General features: G+C 46.6%; 1 protein-coding gene across 2 annotated transcripts; it reads right to left on the bottom strand.

Annotated features, from left to right (window-relative positions):
• Window positions 1–14,349: 14,349 nt before the first annotated feature.
• Window positions 14,350–19,877, bottom strand: SPATA19 (spermatogenesis associated 19). 2 transcript variants are annotated; one of them, XM_047823362.1, is made up of 7 exons: window positions 19,722–19,877; window positions 19,494–19,550; window positions 18,939–19,031; window positions 18,671–18,762; window positions 16,152–16,229; window positions 15,774–15,849; window positions 14,350–14,527 (listed from the first exon to the last, which is right to left on the bottom strand). In XM_047823362.1, exons 1-6 carry the CDS (start codon window positions 19,797–19,799, stop codon window positions 15,783–15,785), a joined length of 465 nt encoding a protein of 154 aa, XP_047679318.1. In that variant the 5' UTR covers window positions 19,800–19,877; the 3' UTR covers window positions 14,350–14,527; window positions 15,774–15,782. The 2 variants fall into 2 exon arrangements, with proteins under 2 accessions (XP_047679318.1, XP_047679319.1); XM_047823363.1 differs by having other exon boundaries at window positions 15,758–15,849.
• Between the last annotated feature and the right edge of the window lie 516 nt (window positions 19,878–20,393).

Genomic DNA, 20,393 nt, shown 5'->3' on the forward strand with positions numbered 1-20,393 from the left:
CTCAATTCTTCTAGTTTCCTCACATATTTGGCTAGAACTCTCCAAACTGACATTTCCAATGAGTCCCGCTCTTTTGACTTGGAATCACTATGAAACCAACACTGCCCTTTTCCCAAAGCCACGCAAGCTAAAGCTGGACAACTTGCTATAAACTTCAGAGAAGTCACCACAACAGTTCACGTGTGGACAGCCTTTGTGACTATTGCTGTGTGGCCATTCAGAAAGATCACCATTCACACTACACACTAGGAAAATCTATGCGATGGTCACTGTTTGTCCTCACTCTAAAGATGCCTAGAACACAACATTTAGATTTCTCAACTGGATGTTCTCAAAACTCAGAAACTTAATTTATAATTTACTCCAAATATTAACTTTAGTTTTCTTTTGTTCCTATAGAAATGCTTCTCATTAAATTGCCTGTTGCTCACATTACATAGAGGCCTAATTTAGATGGGAGCTCACCCACAACATCACCTCCTGAAATAAAACATCCTCACATTCGTCCTGTCTTAAGTAATAATATGTGAAAATACATGCTTGCTGATATATCATGGCGGTGCCTATGTAAGTAACTTTTAAAAAACTACGACTGGGGCACCGGGGTGGCCCAGTTGGTTAAGCATCTGACTTTAGATTTCGGCTCAGATTATTATCTCACATTTCGTGAAATCAAGCCCTGCATCAGGCTCTGTGTTGATACCACAGAGCTTGCTTAGGATTCTCTCTCTGCCCCTCCCCCACTCATGTTCTCTCTCCCTCTCTCTCAAAATAAATAAAAAATAAACATAAAAAAATAAAAATAAAATAATTTCCTACAACCCATTCAAGTTATTTTGTTGGTTAAATCTTGGCTCCTGGGACTCTCAGCTCCAGAAAATTTTTCAGCCTTTGGCTATTGTCTCCTTATAGTCATCATATTGACCTCCCAGTGCATTGTATACTCTTGAGGGTTTTAAATGTCTGTCAGCAGTCACTCACATGTCACATGGTATCCATCAGGATCAGACAACTGCATGAAATCAACAATAACCATATAAATGATGAAGATAGTGACTCTATAATCCTCTAGCCCTACGACTCAACTAATGGAAACAGTGAATATGTGATTCTTGGGTCTGACTACACCATCAGTGGTAACAAGAATAACACTACAGTCGTAAAGGAGGAATTGTTGAAATCAAAAACAACAGAGACCAGCCTTGAAAATTCCCTGAGCAGACAAAACTAGTTTAGTCATACAAACAAAGCTTAATTGAGCTTATTTTTGCAAGACTAATTTGACCTGGGTCATTTCTCGCTTATGCCTCTGGAAATCATAAGCAAAACTTAAACTGGTTCCCAAGCTTAATGTGATATAACCACTAACCAATTCTCTATAATTTAAGAAAAGTATAATATTGTAACCAATCACTGTGAAGAAAAAAGTCACTGCCTTCTCACTCTATAAGCTGTTTTCTAACAATACACTCCTAAACTTCATTCCATGCTCTGGTTTGAGTGGTCCCACTTTGCAAACTGTCTTTTTGGCATATGCACAATAAACATTTACTAATTCCTACTTCAGTGATTCATTGGTTTTACTTCTGTAACTTATGATCTTGGACAATACTAAGAGAACTCCTAGAGTCAAAGACAAACTGGCAGTGTTCCAGGAAGCCATTTCTCCTACAGCCAACCTTTCATGTCTGGGCAGCTTTAGGGGAGATCTAGAGTTGAGAGAATAGGAGGGAGCTGGGCTCATATTCAGGGAGTCATGACCAAGTGGCCAAAATGCACAGGATCCCTCACCAAGTGTCCTTCTTTGGGGGAATTCTTCTGCCTCTTTGCCAAACACAGCTGTATGAGTGGTAGATCCCCCTGTAATTGTTCTCTGTGTACCCCGATCACAAAGGATGGGGTGAGGACTTACTCCTAGCAATGAAGCAAGCATCCAGATAGGGACTGTAAGGCCAAAGGAAAGCTTCATGAAAAGACACAAATGGAGAGAGAAAGAGACCCACGAGAAGAGGAAGTCTGTAAAAACTGCATTTTGCCTATCCTTTCTTTCCATCTTCGTGTTCCTTGAGAGGACTCTGTGTTTAGTACTAAGCAGAAATAGCAACACCAAAAGATCACCCCTGAAGCTATTAATCACTATAGGAACCATCATCCAAGTAAACTTTAGAAAGATGTTTTCATAGCCAAGGTTCATTTCTGGGGGGACCTCCTTACACCCTAGCAAGGTTTCAGTCAGGGAAGGAAGCACACAATTTACACATCAGAGTGCAGACAGTGATTGGAGGTGAGGGGAATGGGCCATGGAAACATGCAACCTTTAGTAATACAGACAGGGTCTGAGTTAGCCCAGGTCCCAGAACATAACAAACAAATAGGCTTGCATTCCAGTGGGGTGATTTACACTACACTGAATCAAATCAAGCTCTACCGAGCACCTACTAAAGTGAACAAAGTGAACAAAACCTAGATATTGCCCTAAGGAATCTTACAATCTAGCAAGTCTGGCAGACCCATTACCAAAAAAAAAAAAAAGGAACTATTTAAAAATATAATATGGGGTGCCTGGGTGGCTCAGTTGGTTGAGCATCCGACTTTGGCTCAGGTCATGATCTCATGGTTGGTTGTTTTGAGCCCCACATCAAGCTCTATGCTGACAGCTTGGAGCCTGGAGCTTGCTTCAGATTCTGTGTCTCCCTCTCTCTCTGCCCCTCCCCTGCTTGTGCTCTGTCTCTCTCAAAAATAAACAAACATTAAGAAAATTTAAAAATATACATAATGTAAAAAATGTGCTAAATACAGATATACACAGCAAGATGTAGAAATAAACTTGATCTTTGTTGACAAGCTGGGAGCAAGTAAACAAGAGGAAACATTTGAGCTGGTCTTAAAGGGCAAGTGCAGAGTTCAGAACAGAAAATGGAGGTAGGAAGGGTATTTCAGCCTGAAGCATAGAAGATCCACAGAGTTGTAGGAGAGAGGAATAGGCTAGCAGTGAGGCCCATAGATGTGTTGGAGAAGCAGGATCTGCACCTGTCTGGGATGGGTCATCAATCTGTCCTGCTGGGTGCAGAGGCACAGATCAAGTGAGCTCTGGAGATCAAGCCTCATCATCTAAAATCACTCTTGGAGGGGCGCGTGGGTGGCTCGGTTAAGCATCCGACTTCGGTTCAGGTCATGATCTCACAGTTTGTGAGTTCAAGCCCTGCATCAGGCTCTGTGTTGACAGCTTGGAGCCTGGAGCCTGCTTCAGATTCTGTGTCTCCTTCTCTCTCTGCCCCTCCCCAGCTTGTGCTCTGTCTCTATGTCTCTCAAAAAATAAATAAATGTAAAATCACTCTTGGAAGTCCAGAGATGCACAAACATCATGAAAAGAATTACACACATGCCCATAACTGCTTTTGGAGGAAGAAAATAAATTAGTTGTCCAAACTGAACTTCCTGGTGCAAACCCTCAGGGTTCCTGGGGTAGAAACCAGAAGGCGTCTCAGATTTGGGGATTTGGTAGAGAGGCAGCCTCAACCTGGCTTTATCCTCTCCTATTGCGGAAATGAAAACGATGTTTTTTCACCCATCAGGAACTTGACAACATTCCCTCTGAGCCTTTTCTCCACCCTTTCAAAGCACAGGGTGAGTGGTGCCTAGATAGAAACACAGCTTTTCTGATTTAAAAAAGTCCCCAGAGAGGTGGAGGCAGGAAAAGGCCATCGCTTCAGAGTCATACTGTTATAGTCACATTTATGGGGCCACTTTGTAAGGGTGCAGGGTGCTGTTCAAAGGTGTACATACACTTGCTCTGTTCCTGCCATGTAGATGTTATTATTCCCACTTTATCCATGAGCCCAGGGCCACACAGTCAATCCAAGGTTTGATTCCCTCAACACAATTTATCGAACCACAATTCTATGTGGTTCTCAAGGCCAAGCCCCTGGGATCTGCTACCCAAACCCAGCATGGGAGAAGAGAGCAGGCAGGTCTCAGAGGTCTGGACAGAGCAAAGAACAGGCAGACATCAAAGTCTCACCAGGCCCTTAAAGCAGGAGGGAGCGAAGGGATCAGCTATGTCACAGCATCCATCCATACTCCACTGATTTGGCCAGGACCAATTCTGGGTGCAGGTGCTTCAACAGTCCCATTTTCCAGAGAGGTAAGCTTGGGCCTAGACACACTGAATGATTTGCCTGAACGCTTGCCCTTCTGAACTCTGGAGAAAAGGAGTACAGGGAGAGGTCGGGGTAGGTGACACCACTGAATACCAGCTCTGCCGGGCAATGCGCAGGAGACTTCACACACATTGTCCCATGACACACATCTAGTGTCACACCAGCACTGAGAGGATACTCTGACAGCTGGCAAAAACCCAAGTCTAGAGAAGTGAGATGGCTCAACCATGCTGACACAGCTGATGCAGGCAAGGCAGCAATGGACACAGGGCTGCTGCCTCCATCCTCTTCTCTTGCCCCTTCCCCGTAGCTTCGCAGACAGTCGACCAAGGGTCCTGAGAAAATGGAGCGCAAACAGTGCAAACGCAAAGAAAAGCATTCTTTTTACTCCTTTTGCTTCACAAGACATTATTTGATGCTGACAATACGAGAGCAGGGAAACAAAATGCACACACACACACACACACACACACACACCCTTCAGGAAGGACTCAGAACAAGCTAGAAACCAAGAGATCCTAGGTGAGAGAGATTAAAGAGAAGGGATCAAGGGAAGGGGAGGAGTATTTCATGGGCTCAAGTTGAATAAGATTACTGACCCAATTTTCTGGGACTTGTTTCTCTCTCTGCTTATTTCCCTTTTGTTAATTCTCTTGGACAAAGCAGAAGAAGAAGCCCTGAGATGACACAGGGGTAATTGGTAAAAGGAGCCCCCAGAGACCAGGTGAAGTAAGCAGCTGAAGTGAGTAGAATGTTCTCCTGGTGCTGACCCTGGAGTTCCCAAGCTCTCCTCTATTAAGAAATGGCAGTGGTTTTTATCCCTGTGCATCTCAACACATGGCCTGAGGACAGCTGTCTCAGAATCACCTGCGTGGGTCTGATAAAAATGGGTTCTGTCCAAAGCCTACCCTTTAAAATAAATCAGGTGGCGCTCAGAAATCTCCATCTTTAACAAGTGCCACCGTGCTTTGGTGGGACTCGGCTGCCCACCAAACCTGGAGAAGCAGTGCTTTACTTCCAGCTCTGCACAAAGTGGACTTGGTCCCAAAAAGGGATTCTGAATCCCTAGGACTGATTCACAGTAATTCTCCTTCCTTTGTCCACACATATGCTGCATACTCTCCCCCTCATTCTACTCCTCCTCGAAGGGCATCCCAGAAGCCCCAAGCGGTATGCAGCAAGGGGCTGCCGCTCTGTAGAGTGGCCAAGTGACTGCATTCCCCAGGCCTCTGCCTGCAGTTGGGGAGCAAGGCTCTTTCTACCCTGAAAACTAAGGCTACAGCCCTCTGCTTGCTCCCAAACCAGGCAGCCCTGAGTGGGCAGAGGAGCTTGCCCCACCAGGAGGACACACACAGGAGCCAAGTGTAGGTGCTAACGGAGCACCGGTGGCAGGGTTTGTGGTGCACACGGGGCACACAGCTGAGAAATCCGCAGCTTGGGGTTGAATGGGAGGGGGAGGCGCCATCTAGGGACCAGCAGCTGGCAACACTGGATCAACAGCATCACCTGCTGGCCACCACATGCCACACCCTCCCCCCTCCTGATCCAGGCCACGGAGGGGCTGCTCTCCTCAGAACTTAGGGTAGCCTGGGGTCAGAGGAAGCAGTGCCTTTTCTCAGTTGGCACAGGATCCAGAGACACTTCCCAGAGTGTGAGGGGAGTCACGGAGTCCAGCCCGTCCCCAAGGGAGCATGTCCTGAGAGTCTGCAGAGCTGGGTCTTGGTTGTTCTAGGCAAACTTTGCCTCTCTTGAAGAGGTGCAATCCCTGACCTGACTGAGTATAGATCTCCAACATACAGCCTCACGCACTGGGCTGTGAGTTTTATTTTCACTGTTTGTCTGTATTCCCCCAGCATCTTTAAATGCACCCAGAATCTTTCAACTTCCAATATCAGCTCCTACAGACCAGGGACTGAGTATTCTTTCACAGAGTGACTAGATCACCACCTCTCACTGCAAAGTGCTGAGGAGAGTATTTTATGAATGTAAAGAATAATAGCCAATCATCCATCACCATCAGAAAGGGGCTGAACCAGGATGGATGGCTCTTCCTGGAGATAATCACCATCATGGCCACCACGTTTTGACAGTTGACAGTTTCCGAAGTGCCAGGTACACACCGCACACTTGACAGGGGTGATCTCACTTGATCTTCCCAAAAATTCAAGGAAACTGTGTCACAGAGAGGTTAAGAAACTTGCTCAAGGGCACAAAGCCTCTAAACAGTAGAGCCTGGATTCCAGTGCAAGCAATCTTAGCACTTGTTCTCAGCAGTTATGCTATATTGCCTACAAAAAAACAAAAACAAAAAAACAAAAAAACAAAAAACATGTGCACACACATTTAGTAAATGCATCCTCTTTATCAAAATATGCCACATGTAGTTTCTTACCAGGCTTTCCATGCATCCCACTTATAAGGCAGGCACTGCTATAGCTGCTGGTCTCCTTGTAATGGCCTCTCACCGACCAAACCACTTCTCAGGGACCCATTCCTTCATCTGCAGGACTTCCAGGCCCACCCACAGAAAGGTGTCTTAGGAAGGGCACCAAAAATGAGGGCCCCCAGAAATGGTGGCGGAGGCCCCTGAACCAAGGTGCACACTAAGAAAATATTAACACAAATCTTGGAGGCCCAGACTGGGCACCAGAGACCCACGAAGCCACATATTCCTTCCATCAGTATTCACTGAGCACCTATACCAGACACTCAGTAAGGGGTAGAGGCACACACCATCCCCTGCAGGTGCACACTGTAAAGGAGCCCATCAGTAAGCTCCAAACTGACAAACAAATTGGTCAGTAACCACAGTCAATGGTTATGCCCAAAGAGTTGTTCACAAGCTGCTGGTTTGGACCTTCTCCACTAACCAGCTGCTGCCTTTGCTATCTTCCCCTCAAAGTCCCACCACTGCCTCCCTCACTCCAACAAAGCCCAGTCATGGGGACTTCTGGCTGCAAGCCTTGGTCTCCACACTCCTTGAGAAAACCCAAGTGCACTTCCTCCTGCCGTGCTGCAGGATCCCCAGGTCCCACGAACAGAACACTGGAGGAGGAGTAGAGATAGGAGTTGAACAGGAGTGAGGCAAGCGAAGTAGGGGGGAGGCAGTGGAGGGGGGAGAGGTCGAGGTGGAAAGAGGGGTTGAAGGGATTGAGCGGGAAGGAGAGAGGCAGGGTAAAGTGGGATGAGGCAGGAGAAGCGGGGAGACAGAGGAGGGAGAAGGAGGGAAGCAGGGAGGGGTGGGGAAAGGGGCAGAAGGGCGGCAGAGGGAAGGGGTATGAGGCAGGGGGAAGGGAGCAAAGTAGGGTTAACGGGGAATGAGGCAGTGGGGAAGAGAGCAAGGCAGAGGAAGGGGGCAAGGGAGGGGGAGAGGTGAAGGGGGAGCAAGGGAGAGGAGAGGGAGAGACTGGGGGCAGACGTTGAGGCAGGGGGAGAGGGGAGACAGGGCACAAGTCAAGGCGGGAGTGGGGGCGGGGGAGACAGGTGGAAGGGCCAAGGCTTGCGGAGTGTGAGGCGGGGGCTAGGGGCGAGGCTGGAGAGAGGACCGGCAGCGCCCCCTGCCGCCTGCGCCCGCCCCGCTGGCTCAGTTCCGCCTGGCTGGGAGCAAAGTTTCCCAAGCTCACCCAGAGCAGCTGCTGCTCTCCCCTGCCTTTGTTTTCCCCTCTCAGGATGCGAAATGAATTTCGAGCATCGCTGCCGAGCCTGCCAAGTAATTGGAAAGCATGTCGAACACTGCGTCTGGTGGCTCTGCGAAGGTCTTCTGGTCGGCCCCCACCCTTCCAGGCCGTGGCGGAGGCGGGCGGGGGGCGGGGGGAGGGGGGGAGGAGGGGATGGGCACAGGTGGCTGAGCACCTGGGGAGGGGAGGTAAACATAAGCAGAACCAGTCCCTGCGGTGCGGGGGGACCACACGTAAGCATCCTCAGCTAAGTCACCCAGAAGGGGCCTGGGCCAGGCCAGGTCCCTGCTTTGTCTTCTGGACTGTGCACCCTCCCTACTCCACACCTGCAGCCACATCGTGGTGTTTAGTCCCAGAGTCTGAGGAAGGTGCCTGCAGGAGCTGGAGCCTGGGTTCCTCTGTTAAATGGAAAACTACAGACGTCACTTACAGTCCCTAAACCGGGATTTGAACCTATCTAATTGCAGTTCAACCTCCCTCCGAAATGCTGTCTTAACCAGTCAGGAATTTTCTTATCAGTGCCTTTGAAGTAATCTGACACCTGGACCCTCTCCAACCGCCCCCCCCCCTCAAAGATGATGAGGCAGCCTGCAAAATAGAACCCCCTCCCTGCTCTCCCCCTAACCGGGCTCAACCTGACTAGGAAACAATCCTTTTCTTTCCCTAATAATTTTATCGCCCCACTCCCTTTCCTATAAAAACCTTCCATTTTGCACAGCTCCTGGGAAGCTCCCCTCTACTAGCTAGATGGTAGGCTACCCAATGGTTTAATAAAGACAATTTGATCTTCTAGTTGACTGGGTTGAATTGTTTTTTAACACCTCCCTGCTGTCTCCACTTCTCCTCCCCAGCCCCTCCCCGTCTGCTCCTGGGCAGCCCATCTGCCTGGCATTGTCTACTGGGTGCCTTACATTCTCCTCTGGGGATGGACCAGAGCCCCACCCCACCTCTCAGTGGACACCCTCGGACACTGGCTGGGTCTTCATCCTGCATTTCCCCACATTTGGTACTGTTCATTACAGCATGTGGATCCTAACCCCCCTATATGGACCGCATTCTGCATTGACAGACTCAGGAGGTACTGGCTCCTCTCTCCTTTGGTGTCCCAAGCCTCTGCTTTGCAAAGACCAAGTCTGTCCTCTATTAGACACCAGAGGCCCAAGTCTGGGTCTGTGTCACTATCTCTGTCTAGAATTAACAAGTTCCCCATTAAGACATGACACACTCTTGGATGATGAGAACAGGCCAACTTCCCCCCACCCCCCTCCCACCACCACCACCAAGAAGTCCCAGGTATAACTTCTACAAGCATCAGTCTAGACCAACCCCCCCACCCCCCCCACCCCTATCTCCCATGCCCTCCCCTCACAGAAAGATCCATGACCCACAAAGCCTTTATTAGCTCTTTCAGCTCCATTTAACTACACAAATGGCTTGGTCACAGCTGACTGATCCCAAATTTGCCAGTGATTTTCTTTTAATTTACCATGGCTCAGTCCCCCTGTAATACAGGTAGAGGAGGCATATTTGTTCCCAAACTCCCCTCCTGGGGTTAATCATGCACAGAACAAAACTCCATTTGAGCCACTTAATGATTTCATTTCCACCCTAGGTTTGAAGGAGCTGCGACTATAATACTAATGTAGGTCCCTCTCTCCCCAAACTCCAGATGTTTGTATGTGAGAGAGCTGTGGGGGCTTGTGAGCTCCTTAACCATTACCTCCCAAGTCAGAGCCCAAAACTGTAGGTCTCCTTTCCTTTCTGAGTGCAGTGGGCTCCCCTCTTTTCCAAGTGCCTAAAGCTGGAACACTATGCACCTCTCCTCTCTCCAGAGAAGCCTTGCCTGACCAGCATTGCAGGTTTGGCTCATCTTTTCCTTGGCGTCTTGCAGCAGGTTTCATGGGCTTGTTTTGCACCCACCTGTGGGATCCCCACCTATGCACTACTCAACCTCCCTGCCCACTATTCTCTCCACCATATCCTGCATTCCAAACATTCAGGCCCAGGTCCAATGCCCCAAACATTCTGAATGCCTTCCCATTTGAGTATTCTCTTTGCCTAAAAGAACCCTCCTTCACTACAACAGCCTGGCAAATCCTCTACTTAAATGTCACCTCTGCTGGGAAGTCTGTACCTTTTCTCTCAAGCAGAGAAAATCACTCCCTCTTCTGCTTTACCATATATACCCTCTTGGTTCATTTACACACAACATTGAAAATTTGTTTGCATGTCAGCCCCTCCACCACTCTGAGCTCCCTGAGGATATATGACAGAGTATTCATCTGGGTATCTCCATACTCTATCTAGCACAATGCTGGGTGTAAACACTCAATAATTTTTATTTGAATGAATAGCCCCTATATAGTTCATGTATGTGGATGTGAACTGTAACCATCATTAAACTGAGATATTAAAAGGCCTTCCATCTGTTTGGACTTCCCAAATCGTGCTAAAATTTAAATCCTGCCACGCACCCACGGTCTGACTCAAAGGAAAGACCAGTTCACCTTCAGAACATGATTTTGTGTGGAAATGGCGCCATCTGGTGGTTTCTGGCAAAACAGCCTCGTAGGTGGGTAGTGAAGAGGGCTTTGTCCCTTCACAAAATGCAGCCCTGGCAAGGTAATCAACACTCCTTGCCTTCCCAAGATAATGAATGAGGGGTTGAGAAGGCAAGGTCACATCCAGGACTGCTGAAAAAGGCCTGCTTACTTCTTGCCTACCTCTCTCCTCCTGCAGCTGTCGACTCCCCACTGCAAGCCCAGTTCTGTCTATCCGTCATCCACCTGCTTGACATCACCACTGAGATATTCTACAGGGGCCTAAATCATTACCCAAACTTAACTTATCTCCCCCAACCAAGACTCCACTATCTGAGTAAGTGGCAGTTCCACAGACAGCTGCACCCCCAGGACTTCTCTTCTCCCCAGTTCTTCTGGTGTCACACATCACCAAGTCATGTCTGTCCTGTTCAAATCCTTTTGTTCCTCTACATCCCCTCACCTCCCCAAAGAGACCTCTCCTGAGGTCCCTGCTTCCACCCTGTAGCTCAGCCCGCCTCTACATATGTGATCCCCTTCTTCCTCCAACATTCCTGCACTTTTCATCTTTGCTAAGACAAGGCCCCCAGACCATATGGCCTGGCCCTGGCCCCCTCTCAACAGCTTCCTCTGTGGCCTTTCTTCCTCCTGCTCCCATCCAGCTAGAGTGGCCTTTTGGCATTTTCTCTGTCACATCATACTCTTCTCCTCATCCCAGAGTCCTCTCACCTACCACTGCCTAGCTCTGCTCCTCTGTCCCCTGGCTGGTCAACTCCTACTTTGTCCTTTGCCCTCTGCCTCCCCACTGGGGCAAGCAGGCAAGCAAGCTGGAAGGGAAAGGTGATGGAGAGGGAGAGTGCAGGCATTCCTGACCTCTGGGAGTAGTGGGGCATGGTGGATAAGGACGTGTCCTACCTCCACCTCTCTCCCTCTACAGTGTTGTCTTACTGGCCAAGGCTCACTACCACAATCAATCAAAATGACCCTTCCCCCAGCTTAGCTGCACAATGGAGTGGTTAAGGGCACTGGATGGCTGTGTGACATCAGGAGAGCTACTTAACCTCTCTGAACTTCCAGTTCTTCGTCTGTGCAATGGGGATGATGATTTTCAAATAATCAAAAATAAATCTGTTTTATTCTCTGATTAGGGCAAGTTCCCATTATATATAGTACTTCTCCTTTATAGTAACTGTGAAAATTGTGACTGTTTAAAACTTATCAAAACCTATCAAAATGAAGTTGAAGAGAGCAGAGAGAGGGTGGGTCCTACTTATTGTTTCATTCCCCAGGCCTAGTCCAGGCCCACACATAGTACAACAGTGTGGCTGAGAGAGAAGTTTTGGGAGCCAGAAGCCAGGCCATGTTCTCACACTCTGATGTCACCAAAGTAACTCAAGATACTCGGTCTTGTGTTGTCTCCTTTCATGTGGTAATAGCATCTATATCAGAGGGCTGCTTGGATAGTACATGGCACACAGTAGGTGCTCAGTCCACGTTAGAAGACACTCAATAAAGACCTGAATAAGACTTGCAATTTCCAGTCTAATATGTAAAGAGCTTGCAATTGTCATTCCCAATCTTACAATTAGAAAAAAAAAAAAATGAACAAACCAAAAACCAACAATAGTTCAAAGGGCAAAATGCTGACCAGAGAGTTGGAGAGAGAGACAGGTTATGGAGAATTACATCTTAGACACAGTAACCTCTAGGAAACAGCATCAGAGTAGGGAAACTTAAATGTAATTGATGAATTGCTGGTGGCTCAATGTGGACAAGCTTGAGAGTTAATAAGTCCAGGGGCCCAATCTTAAGAGGCCCTCCACTTCTGAGTTTTCCCTCCAGAAGCCCAACCAGGTTCTCACAGTAAAGATTAGAACCCCTCCTTCTTGCCCACCTCAGCAAAGGGAGAGGAAAATAGCCATTTTGAAACACGTCCAGAGCATTCTGTTCTCCTTAACAAAGGCCTGTTCTCAAGGTAGACTGTTTTTTTCCAGAGCCTACCTTGAGGGAAGGAAAACATCCAACTGTGGCCCTCTCTGGCCTTCCTGCCTCTCCTAACGTGGAGGTGGGGGGAGGGGAAAGGTGAGATGGACACAGCCAGGGGCACAGGCTCCCTAAGAGACTGACACCTGATCAGAGGACCCTAGGACCTTCCCCCTCTCCTCTCAGACCTCACCACCACATCACTAGTCCCCTATAGAACAATGGGCAGTGGCGGGGGGGGGGGGGGGGGGCAGTTTCAGCTGAAAGAATTATAAGTCTCAGACCCTTTTTAAGAAGGAACCTCTGGGGAAACCTAACAACAAGGAAGACAAAAGCAGGGGGACAAAAAGAAATGCTAGTCTCTGAAACTACAGCTGCTGGAGAGAGGAAATGCAGCCTAACTCCTAACCAGATAAACATAAAACCTCACACTATCTGTCTGGGCTTCTTTATCTCATGCGGCATATCTGGCTTTCAACAAAAAATTATACTATATGATAAAAGGTAAAAAAATAAATAATAAATAATAAAAAATTGGGGCGCCTGGGTGGCGCAGTCGGTTAAGCGTCCGACTTCAGCCAGGTCACGATCTCGCGGTCCGTTAGTTCGGCCCCGCGTCAGGCTCTGGGCTGATGGCTCAGAGCCTGGAGCCTGTTTCCGATTCTGTGTCTCCCTCTCTCTCTGCCCCTCCCCCGTTCATGTTCTGTCTCTCTCTGTCCCAAAAATAAATAAACGTTGAAAAAAAAATTTTTTTAAATAATAATAATAAAAAATAAAAAAAACATACAGCTTGAAGAGACAAGGCAAGCATCAGAACCAGACTCGAATAAGGCAGAGATGTTGGAATTGTCAGACTGGGAATTTAAAGCTATAATAAACATGCTAAAGAATCTGATAGAAAAAGTGGATGATACACAAGAATAGATGGGCAATGTAGGCAGAGACAAAGAAAACCCTAAGAAAAATCACAAAGCAATGCCAGGAATAATAAATCCTGTAATAGAAATCAAGAATGTCTTTGATGGATTCATCTGTAGACTACACAGAACCAAGGAAATAAACATTGAGTTCAAAGAAATGCCAACAGAAAGTTCTGTGACTACAAAGTAAAGATAACAAAAGGAATGGGAAAAAATGGGGGAACAGAATGGGAAAAAAACTGGGGCAATTATAGAAGGTACAATGTATGCATAATGAGAATACCAGAAGGAGAAAACTGAAGAGAACAGAAAAAAAATGGTCAAAGTAATAGTAGTTGAAAATTTTGCAATGGTGGACCCCATACAACAGATCCAGGAAGCTCAGAAAACCAAGCAGGGTAAACATTCAAAGCTCTACACCTATACCTACTCTACACCTCGTCATAGTATATTCAGACTGCAGAAAATCAAAGACACGGAAAAAAAATTCTTGAAGCCTGAGTAGGAAAAAATCCTTACCTAAAGAGGAGCAAGGATAAAAATTCCATGTAACATCCATTCTTAAGCCATGCAAGCAAGAAGAGAGTGGGGCACGTATTTAAAGTGTTAAAGACAAAAAAAAAACCCTAGAATTTTATGTCCCTCAAAATTGTCCTTCATGAGTGAGGTAGAAATACCTTCTCAAACAAAACTCAAGGCAAATTGTCTCCAGTAGACCTGCCTTACAAGAACTATTAAAAGTTCTTCAGAAAGGGAAAGGAATAAGTCAGAAACTTGGATCTACATAAAGACGGGAAGAGAGCTAGAGAAGAAATAAAGATAAAATAAATACTTGAGTGAAACAAACAAGGCACACTTCCCCCAGAAATCCTCCTGTCTTGGCCTAGCCCATCACCCCTTCTAGTGTTCCAGGAGCACCCCACATGGTCTGCTGACACAGCTCTGTTCTGGCCTGTCATCTGCCTCCCCAAAAAGCTGCAAGCTGTGAGTCCCCAGAGCCAAGCCCATGAGGTGCTCAGAGCCTGATGAATGAATGGATGGCAAAGCACTCACACCAGAGACCAGGACAGTGATTAAATACCATGTCTCTTTATTAGCAGTTCAGCGGGAAGATTCCAGTGCTGCACTGTCACAAGGAAAGGCTCACCCACCAGATTCTATCTCCCCAGGTATAGTCGCTCCTCAGGTCAAGGGGTAATAGATGTTCTTCTGACACAGGCTGTTCCTTGACCCTAAAGGACATGATCCTGGGAAGCAGAGGATTGCATCAGAGAAATGCAGGGATGCATCACAGATATGCAGGATGGCTACAGGGCTTGATGATCATGCCTCCAAAGCCCACAACCCCAACATTCATTGAGGTGCACCTAGAGCAGAAAAACCCATGGAGGGAAAGGACGATAGTGTATCAGACAAAGCTGGGGTTGAAACTTGGCTTTCTTCTAACTTGAAACTTTCCATTTGAATTGACCTATTTTGAAAATACAAATTGAAATCTGCTTCTTCAAACTTCAGAAGACCCTGCAAGCACCCCAGCTTCCTTATCTCTTTAATATGAGTAAACAATTGACATGGCACATCATGTCATTTACTAAGTGCTGGAAGCCATTGTCCTCAAGGCAATGTTCTAAAGTCTGAAAAAATTGAGGCACATAGAGTTGGACTAAAAGCCAGTATCCTGTGCCATCTGTATAGTGGGTTTGAACAATGCCCTCCTCTTAAGGTTCTTTTGGATCAGATGAGAAACCTTGACAATGCCTTGTGCTGAAGCTGGTATACAATAAGAATTCCATAAATGCCAGTGCTATGTCTCCATAGCCCTCCTTGAAAGTATGTTGGGGTTCTACTGTGTTTAAATCACTCCTTCAGTCCCCTATGACATCCAGTTCAGTCTTCACACCTGACAGGGGTGCAGTAACCTTTTCCTGAATGGATGGCCTGTGTAGTGCATCGACTGTCATTGGCCTTCCACCTACCAGAGCCTTGTAAATGGCCACTATTGTGACCACAGGTACCAAATGCAGGCCAAGAAGCCATGGGACCCAAAGCCAAGTCCCAACTGGTGGAAGGGTCAAAACATATATGCCCTCACTCCTGACCCCAGTGCTCTGTGACCTTGTGGTTCAAGTAGGGTCAGTAGACCAACAGCAGCAATGCCTTGGGGTGTTAAAAATGCAGAGCAGCAGGCCCTCTGACAACCTACTAACACAAGATCCCAAGTGGTCCCTTGCCTGTTCCAGGCTTAGAAGCACTCACTGTGACACCACAGCTAAAAGTGTCAGAGAGGTCAAATCCTGAACTTGACTTCAAGTCCTTTCAGAAACTTTAGCAAGGCATTGCAGAAGCCTAAGGTAACCTCACCACCACTCCCACTGGCCCCAAGTGTAGGCCTCCTCACCAAAATGAAAAGCTAAACTTTATAATCAAACTTCCACCCAGGACACTGTCTCACACCCAGGACAGCATCTTTTCCTCACCTGTTGGCCCTCTCACCTGTAGCTCTCAGCAGTCTGCATAGGAAGTTCTGTTGTGAATCTCCTGAGATGATTCATCAATAAGATTGCATAGGCTGCAGATGAAGAACACGGCAAAGGGGAGGCTGCCAGATGGCAAAGCTTACCCAGAGTGCACATCCAGATCATGGCGTGGAGCTGAGATGCCCACACAGCCCATGCCTGAGCCATTGCCCCATTCGGGTCCTGGAGCAAAGTCCCACAAAGAGACACTCAGCCAAGAAGGGCTTCAGGCATGGCCATGGAACCCAGGTGTGGTCTGGAGCCAGGGAGACCCACAGAGGAGAGGCTAACAGCCACCCCCATCGCCACTTGCCCCCAGTTAGGAGTACAAATCAACTTGTCCCAAATGGCTTACCTTCGTCTCACCTGCTCTATTCGATCTCGCATAACATCCTCCCTCACCTCACTTGGCACTTGGAAGATACGGGTATGGCTGAAAAACACCATTCAAACATTTGGAATTCCTGAGTTTCTTTATCACTAAGCATAGTGAACGGGTTGGAATCATATAAACAATATTCTGTCACTATGAAATTTTGATCTTGTCCTTCACTCCTCTTTCATGAGGCACACAAGGGTTGTTTTGTTTTGTTTTGTTTTGTTTTACTATCAAGTACCCCTGAGCGACTCAATCCTGGGTAGGTAGAAAATCCTGGGTAGGGAAAGTTGAAGAAACAGAAAGTTTAAGTGCCTTTACTAGAGTTGCACAGCAGGTGAGTAACCTTGTAAGACATGGAATTCACTCATTCTGAATTCCTCTCCAACTTTCTTATCAGCTCTTTACGACCTACATTGTGCCACATTCACTATGGTTTAGAGATAATTGTAGAAAATTCTGTCACAAAGAAGCTGCAGACCCTTCATTGCTGCTGTTGTTTTATTTCACCATGCTGACTTGCCTTCCTCTCTGTGGTGCAATTCATATTCATGCCCCCCTCAACTCTATTCTTCCCCCACAAGTCCTTCACTCCAGCAAAACCAGTGTGTCCACTATATCCTCCATTTTTGCATCTATTAAAATTGCCTTGTTCTAGGTGCTCTGGGGCTTTCAATGTGAAGACTTGAAGTCTGGGAGAGATAAATGTGCTCATTTACCACTCACACAAGGTAGAGCTGGGTCAGTGTCCAAAGAGAGGCAAGAGAGGATAAAGGAATTCCATAGAAGGGAGAGATTACTCCCAGCCCAAGGCAGAAAGCAGGAAACCTCAGAGAAGGGGCCACAGCACCGGGCACTGGAGGCCAGATGGAATTGGCTAAGTTGCCAAGGCTTTTGTGATCTCTTGAAACACCCCTCATTCTTGCTCCTGTTTATCCTGTCCCTGCCCAGCTTATGGGTCAGTCCAAGCAAATGTCCTGCTAGAAACCTCTTCTGGCTACTCCAGGCAGCAATGCCTAGAGCTTGTGCAAGCTGGGTCTCCCATGCTATGCTCTTATAGATCCTTTTCATGGCTTTTCTGACATTTTCTCTAACATTCACATACCTTATCCACCTAGCTCACTTTTATCCCTTGGAAACAGGGAACTCCATCTTATTTTCTCTCTCTTTAGAGGTCCTAGCAAACATCTGGTGGTCATCTACCAAATAAATGAGTATCCACTGATGCTTAATGAAGGGATATGTATTCCCTGACTACATATTTACTGAACCTAATAAAATAATACCAAAACTAGTGGATTGTAGGGGAACCAGTCACAGTTTATGGATTTAAAAAATCCACAGAAAGTCCAGAGTGGAAAAATTACACACGGATAATTGACTGTAGGTTGTCTCCAAAGCTTTAATCTAGTTATGCCATACAGCTAATGTTTAAAAAATATCTGAAGATGATGTTCATATTATCCAGACCAAGGAATTGCAACATTTACAATTCCATATAGTGCAGCTATGTCAGGCAGGGACAGTCTCCCACATGCACGGCAGTGATTGTATACAGTCCCCAACATTTATGATTTTAGAATACGTTTCCCATCCAAAAAGTTTTTCCCAAGGAGGTCTCAAATTCCATTATTTGCTACCCTTTCCTATTACATAATTACTGAGCATTTGAATACTGTTTTAAAATGCTAATGGCACTGTAAGGGGTAAACAGAGAAAACTGGATATTCCTCAGCAAAAATACATTTCTTGAGAAATATGTCCTCCTTAGTAGAAGTGAACAAAGCTGATGATGGAGGCAGGGGAAGGAAGAAAAGAGTACAGAAATGAGAGGGGAGCTGTTCCACAGTTTCCAGGAGTACCTGTTTAATCCCACATTTCTTTGGCTGGGAAAAGAGACCCTGAGTGAACCCTAGTCCTGAAGGAAATAGGGACGCTCATGCCAGAGAGAATGAGCTGGCTTCCAGGCCCATCTCCCTCCACCTCAGGTCTCAGCCCTTCAGAGCCAAGAGAGGCAGATGCAGGTGGTCTGTGCTCCAGCAGGCATAGCGGGAGGCTGGCAAAGCCACCATAATGTGAAGCACAGAATTCTAGCCTTGGGCACTGAGAAACCTCCTCTCACCTCAGCTGCAGATGAGGGCTCAGGCTTTTGCATTTTAAGAGCTTATTTTCTTTTTGCTCTTTAAAGTACAGCCACTTCTGAACAAATCAAGTGCAAAAGTAACAGAAGTCTAAAATTTATTCAGAAGCATTTAAGAAACGGTGAGCAAGCCCAGTTTTGCAACCCCTCAAGTCATGCTAAAACTTAGGAATGAGCTGGGCTTTCAAGATAGCAAAAATATTCCCTTAAGACCCCAAAGACTGAAAAATTTCTCAGCCAAAAAGTCAACATCTCTGGAGAAGAATAGCTGTGAATTTGTGTTGGCCAGGTATACTGAAGGTGGGGCCTTTGTGCCTCCCTCCCCACAACTCGGCTCAGGGCAAATGAGATGTTTTACCTCCATCTTATGAACTGGATTCTCGTTCTTTCCTCCAGGACCTCTTGACTCTGGTTTGCCAACAAATCAGACTTTGAGAGATGGTGCTTCACCTAGGAAACCCAGGTAGGGTGCATGTGACTACTGTCCAGCAAGGACTCCCTGGGAGGGGTGGAACCCAGCCTGGACAAGCTCCACCCACTTGCCCAAGACCCTTTTCAATTGGACATTGTGCATGTCCACCTATCTGCCCACTCCCCTAGGATGATTGCCTCAAACTCTCAATTACCACATCTCTGGTCACATGTACATCTTGGCCATGCGTGGGAGGGCAGTTGGTCGACATCTTCTCCTTTATGTCCTGGGAAGCCTCTTCTTCAGTCTGAAAGGTGAGTAATTTCCCCTGAAAGTGTTGCTCTGTATCTCTTCTTCCTTCTCCCTGTTTTCCCTACACATGCTGTGTGTCTTTTCGTACACACTCTATCTCTCAAAGTTCCATAGCAAGCTTATCTGTAGAATTCTAGGGGACTCATTAAATCCTTGGCCCTATCCCAAGATACTGCTGAGATGCCCAGTAGCTGGAGGTGACACATCTGAAACTTCTCATCCAGTATCCTTGAGAAGCAGGGTGGGGATAGTGATGATTCCAACACATCTCTGATGAAGACACAAGCCCCAGCATCTTCTAGGAAATTTGGTGAATTAGACACAGCTCTGGGTAAGGTGTTTGGCAATGAATTTGAGTTTCCCAGGTTTAGGAGGAAAGGAGTCCAGATTCCTGCACCCGCTGAGGCCAGCGCTCTAGAATTTGGGGTACCCTGAGTCATAGAGAAATCTTACTCACCTTTTTCAGCCAGTGCTGTACTACAGATACAGCCTCACTTTCTACAACTTCAACGTCCTGTAACAAATTGTTAAGTTAATGCCCTCAGAATACCTAGAGAACCAGCCCTCCTCCTCCATTCATATTCAAAGTTATGTTATACGATCTCTTTGGAAGTGCAGTAGGGGGCTCAGAAGGGAGGAGATGGATGAGAAACAATTCCAGGTAGCTATCCCAAGCTCCACCTACCGAACTGATTTTTGGTGGGAAGGGGAACCCTGCACCTTTCCGGGCAAGAATGTACACAATCCATGTTGTAATTATCATCTTTGGACTTATGCCAGGCCTCCTTCTTGGCTCCCTCCTTCCATTGAAACTGCTGAAGAACTCCTCTGGAACAAGGAGGTCATTGACGGGAGGTACTCACCTGATTGGCTGACCAATGATGATGTGACAATGGCCTCCTTTAATCTCCTGGGTCAAAGTGGAGATGGAAAAAAGAGGTCAGTAAGTATCTGCCTGAGTGATGGCTCAGAAATGGAGAGATGGGAGGATGGAAAGAAAAACAAGATATAACCAATATAAACCTGAAGAAGACACATGGGGGAAATTATCAAAATCATAGAGATTTGATTGGGGCAGGGGGATTATGTCTGGTCACCCTGTTTTGAGCAATGCTGAAGCATAAAGAGATTTTTATAAATCAAAAGAATAAATTTGTAACAAAATGATCTGAGCCCTCTAGATATTTATGCAAACAATACCACAGGTACTTCTTATTCTTACATGTAAGGAAAGAATCTGTCCACCCCAAAAAAATCAAAGATGGAAGAACAAAATTCTCAACAAGGATATTTTCTTGTTTTTTTTTACTTTGTTTACACCAGTGATTCAAATCATAAAAAAAATAACCCAAACGAT

This window comes from Prionailurus viverrinus, chromosome D1, assembly GCF_022837055.1.
Source record: "Prionailurus viverrinus isolate Anna chromosome D1, UM_Priviv_1.0, whole genome shotgun sequence".
Classification (NCBI taxonomy): Eukaryota; Metazoa; Chordata; class Mammalia; order Carnivora; family Felidae; genus Prionailurus; species Prionailurus viverrinus.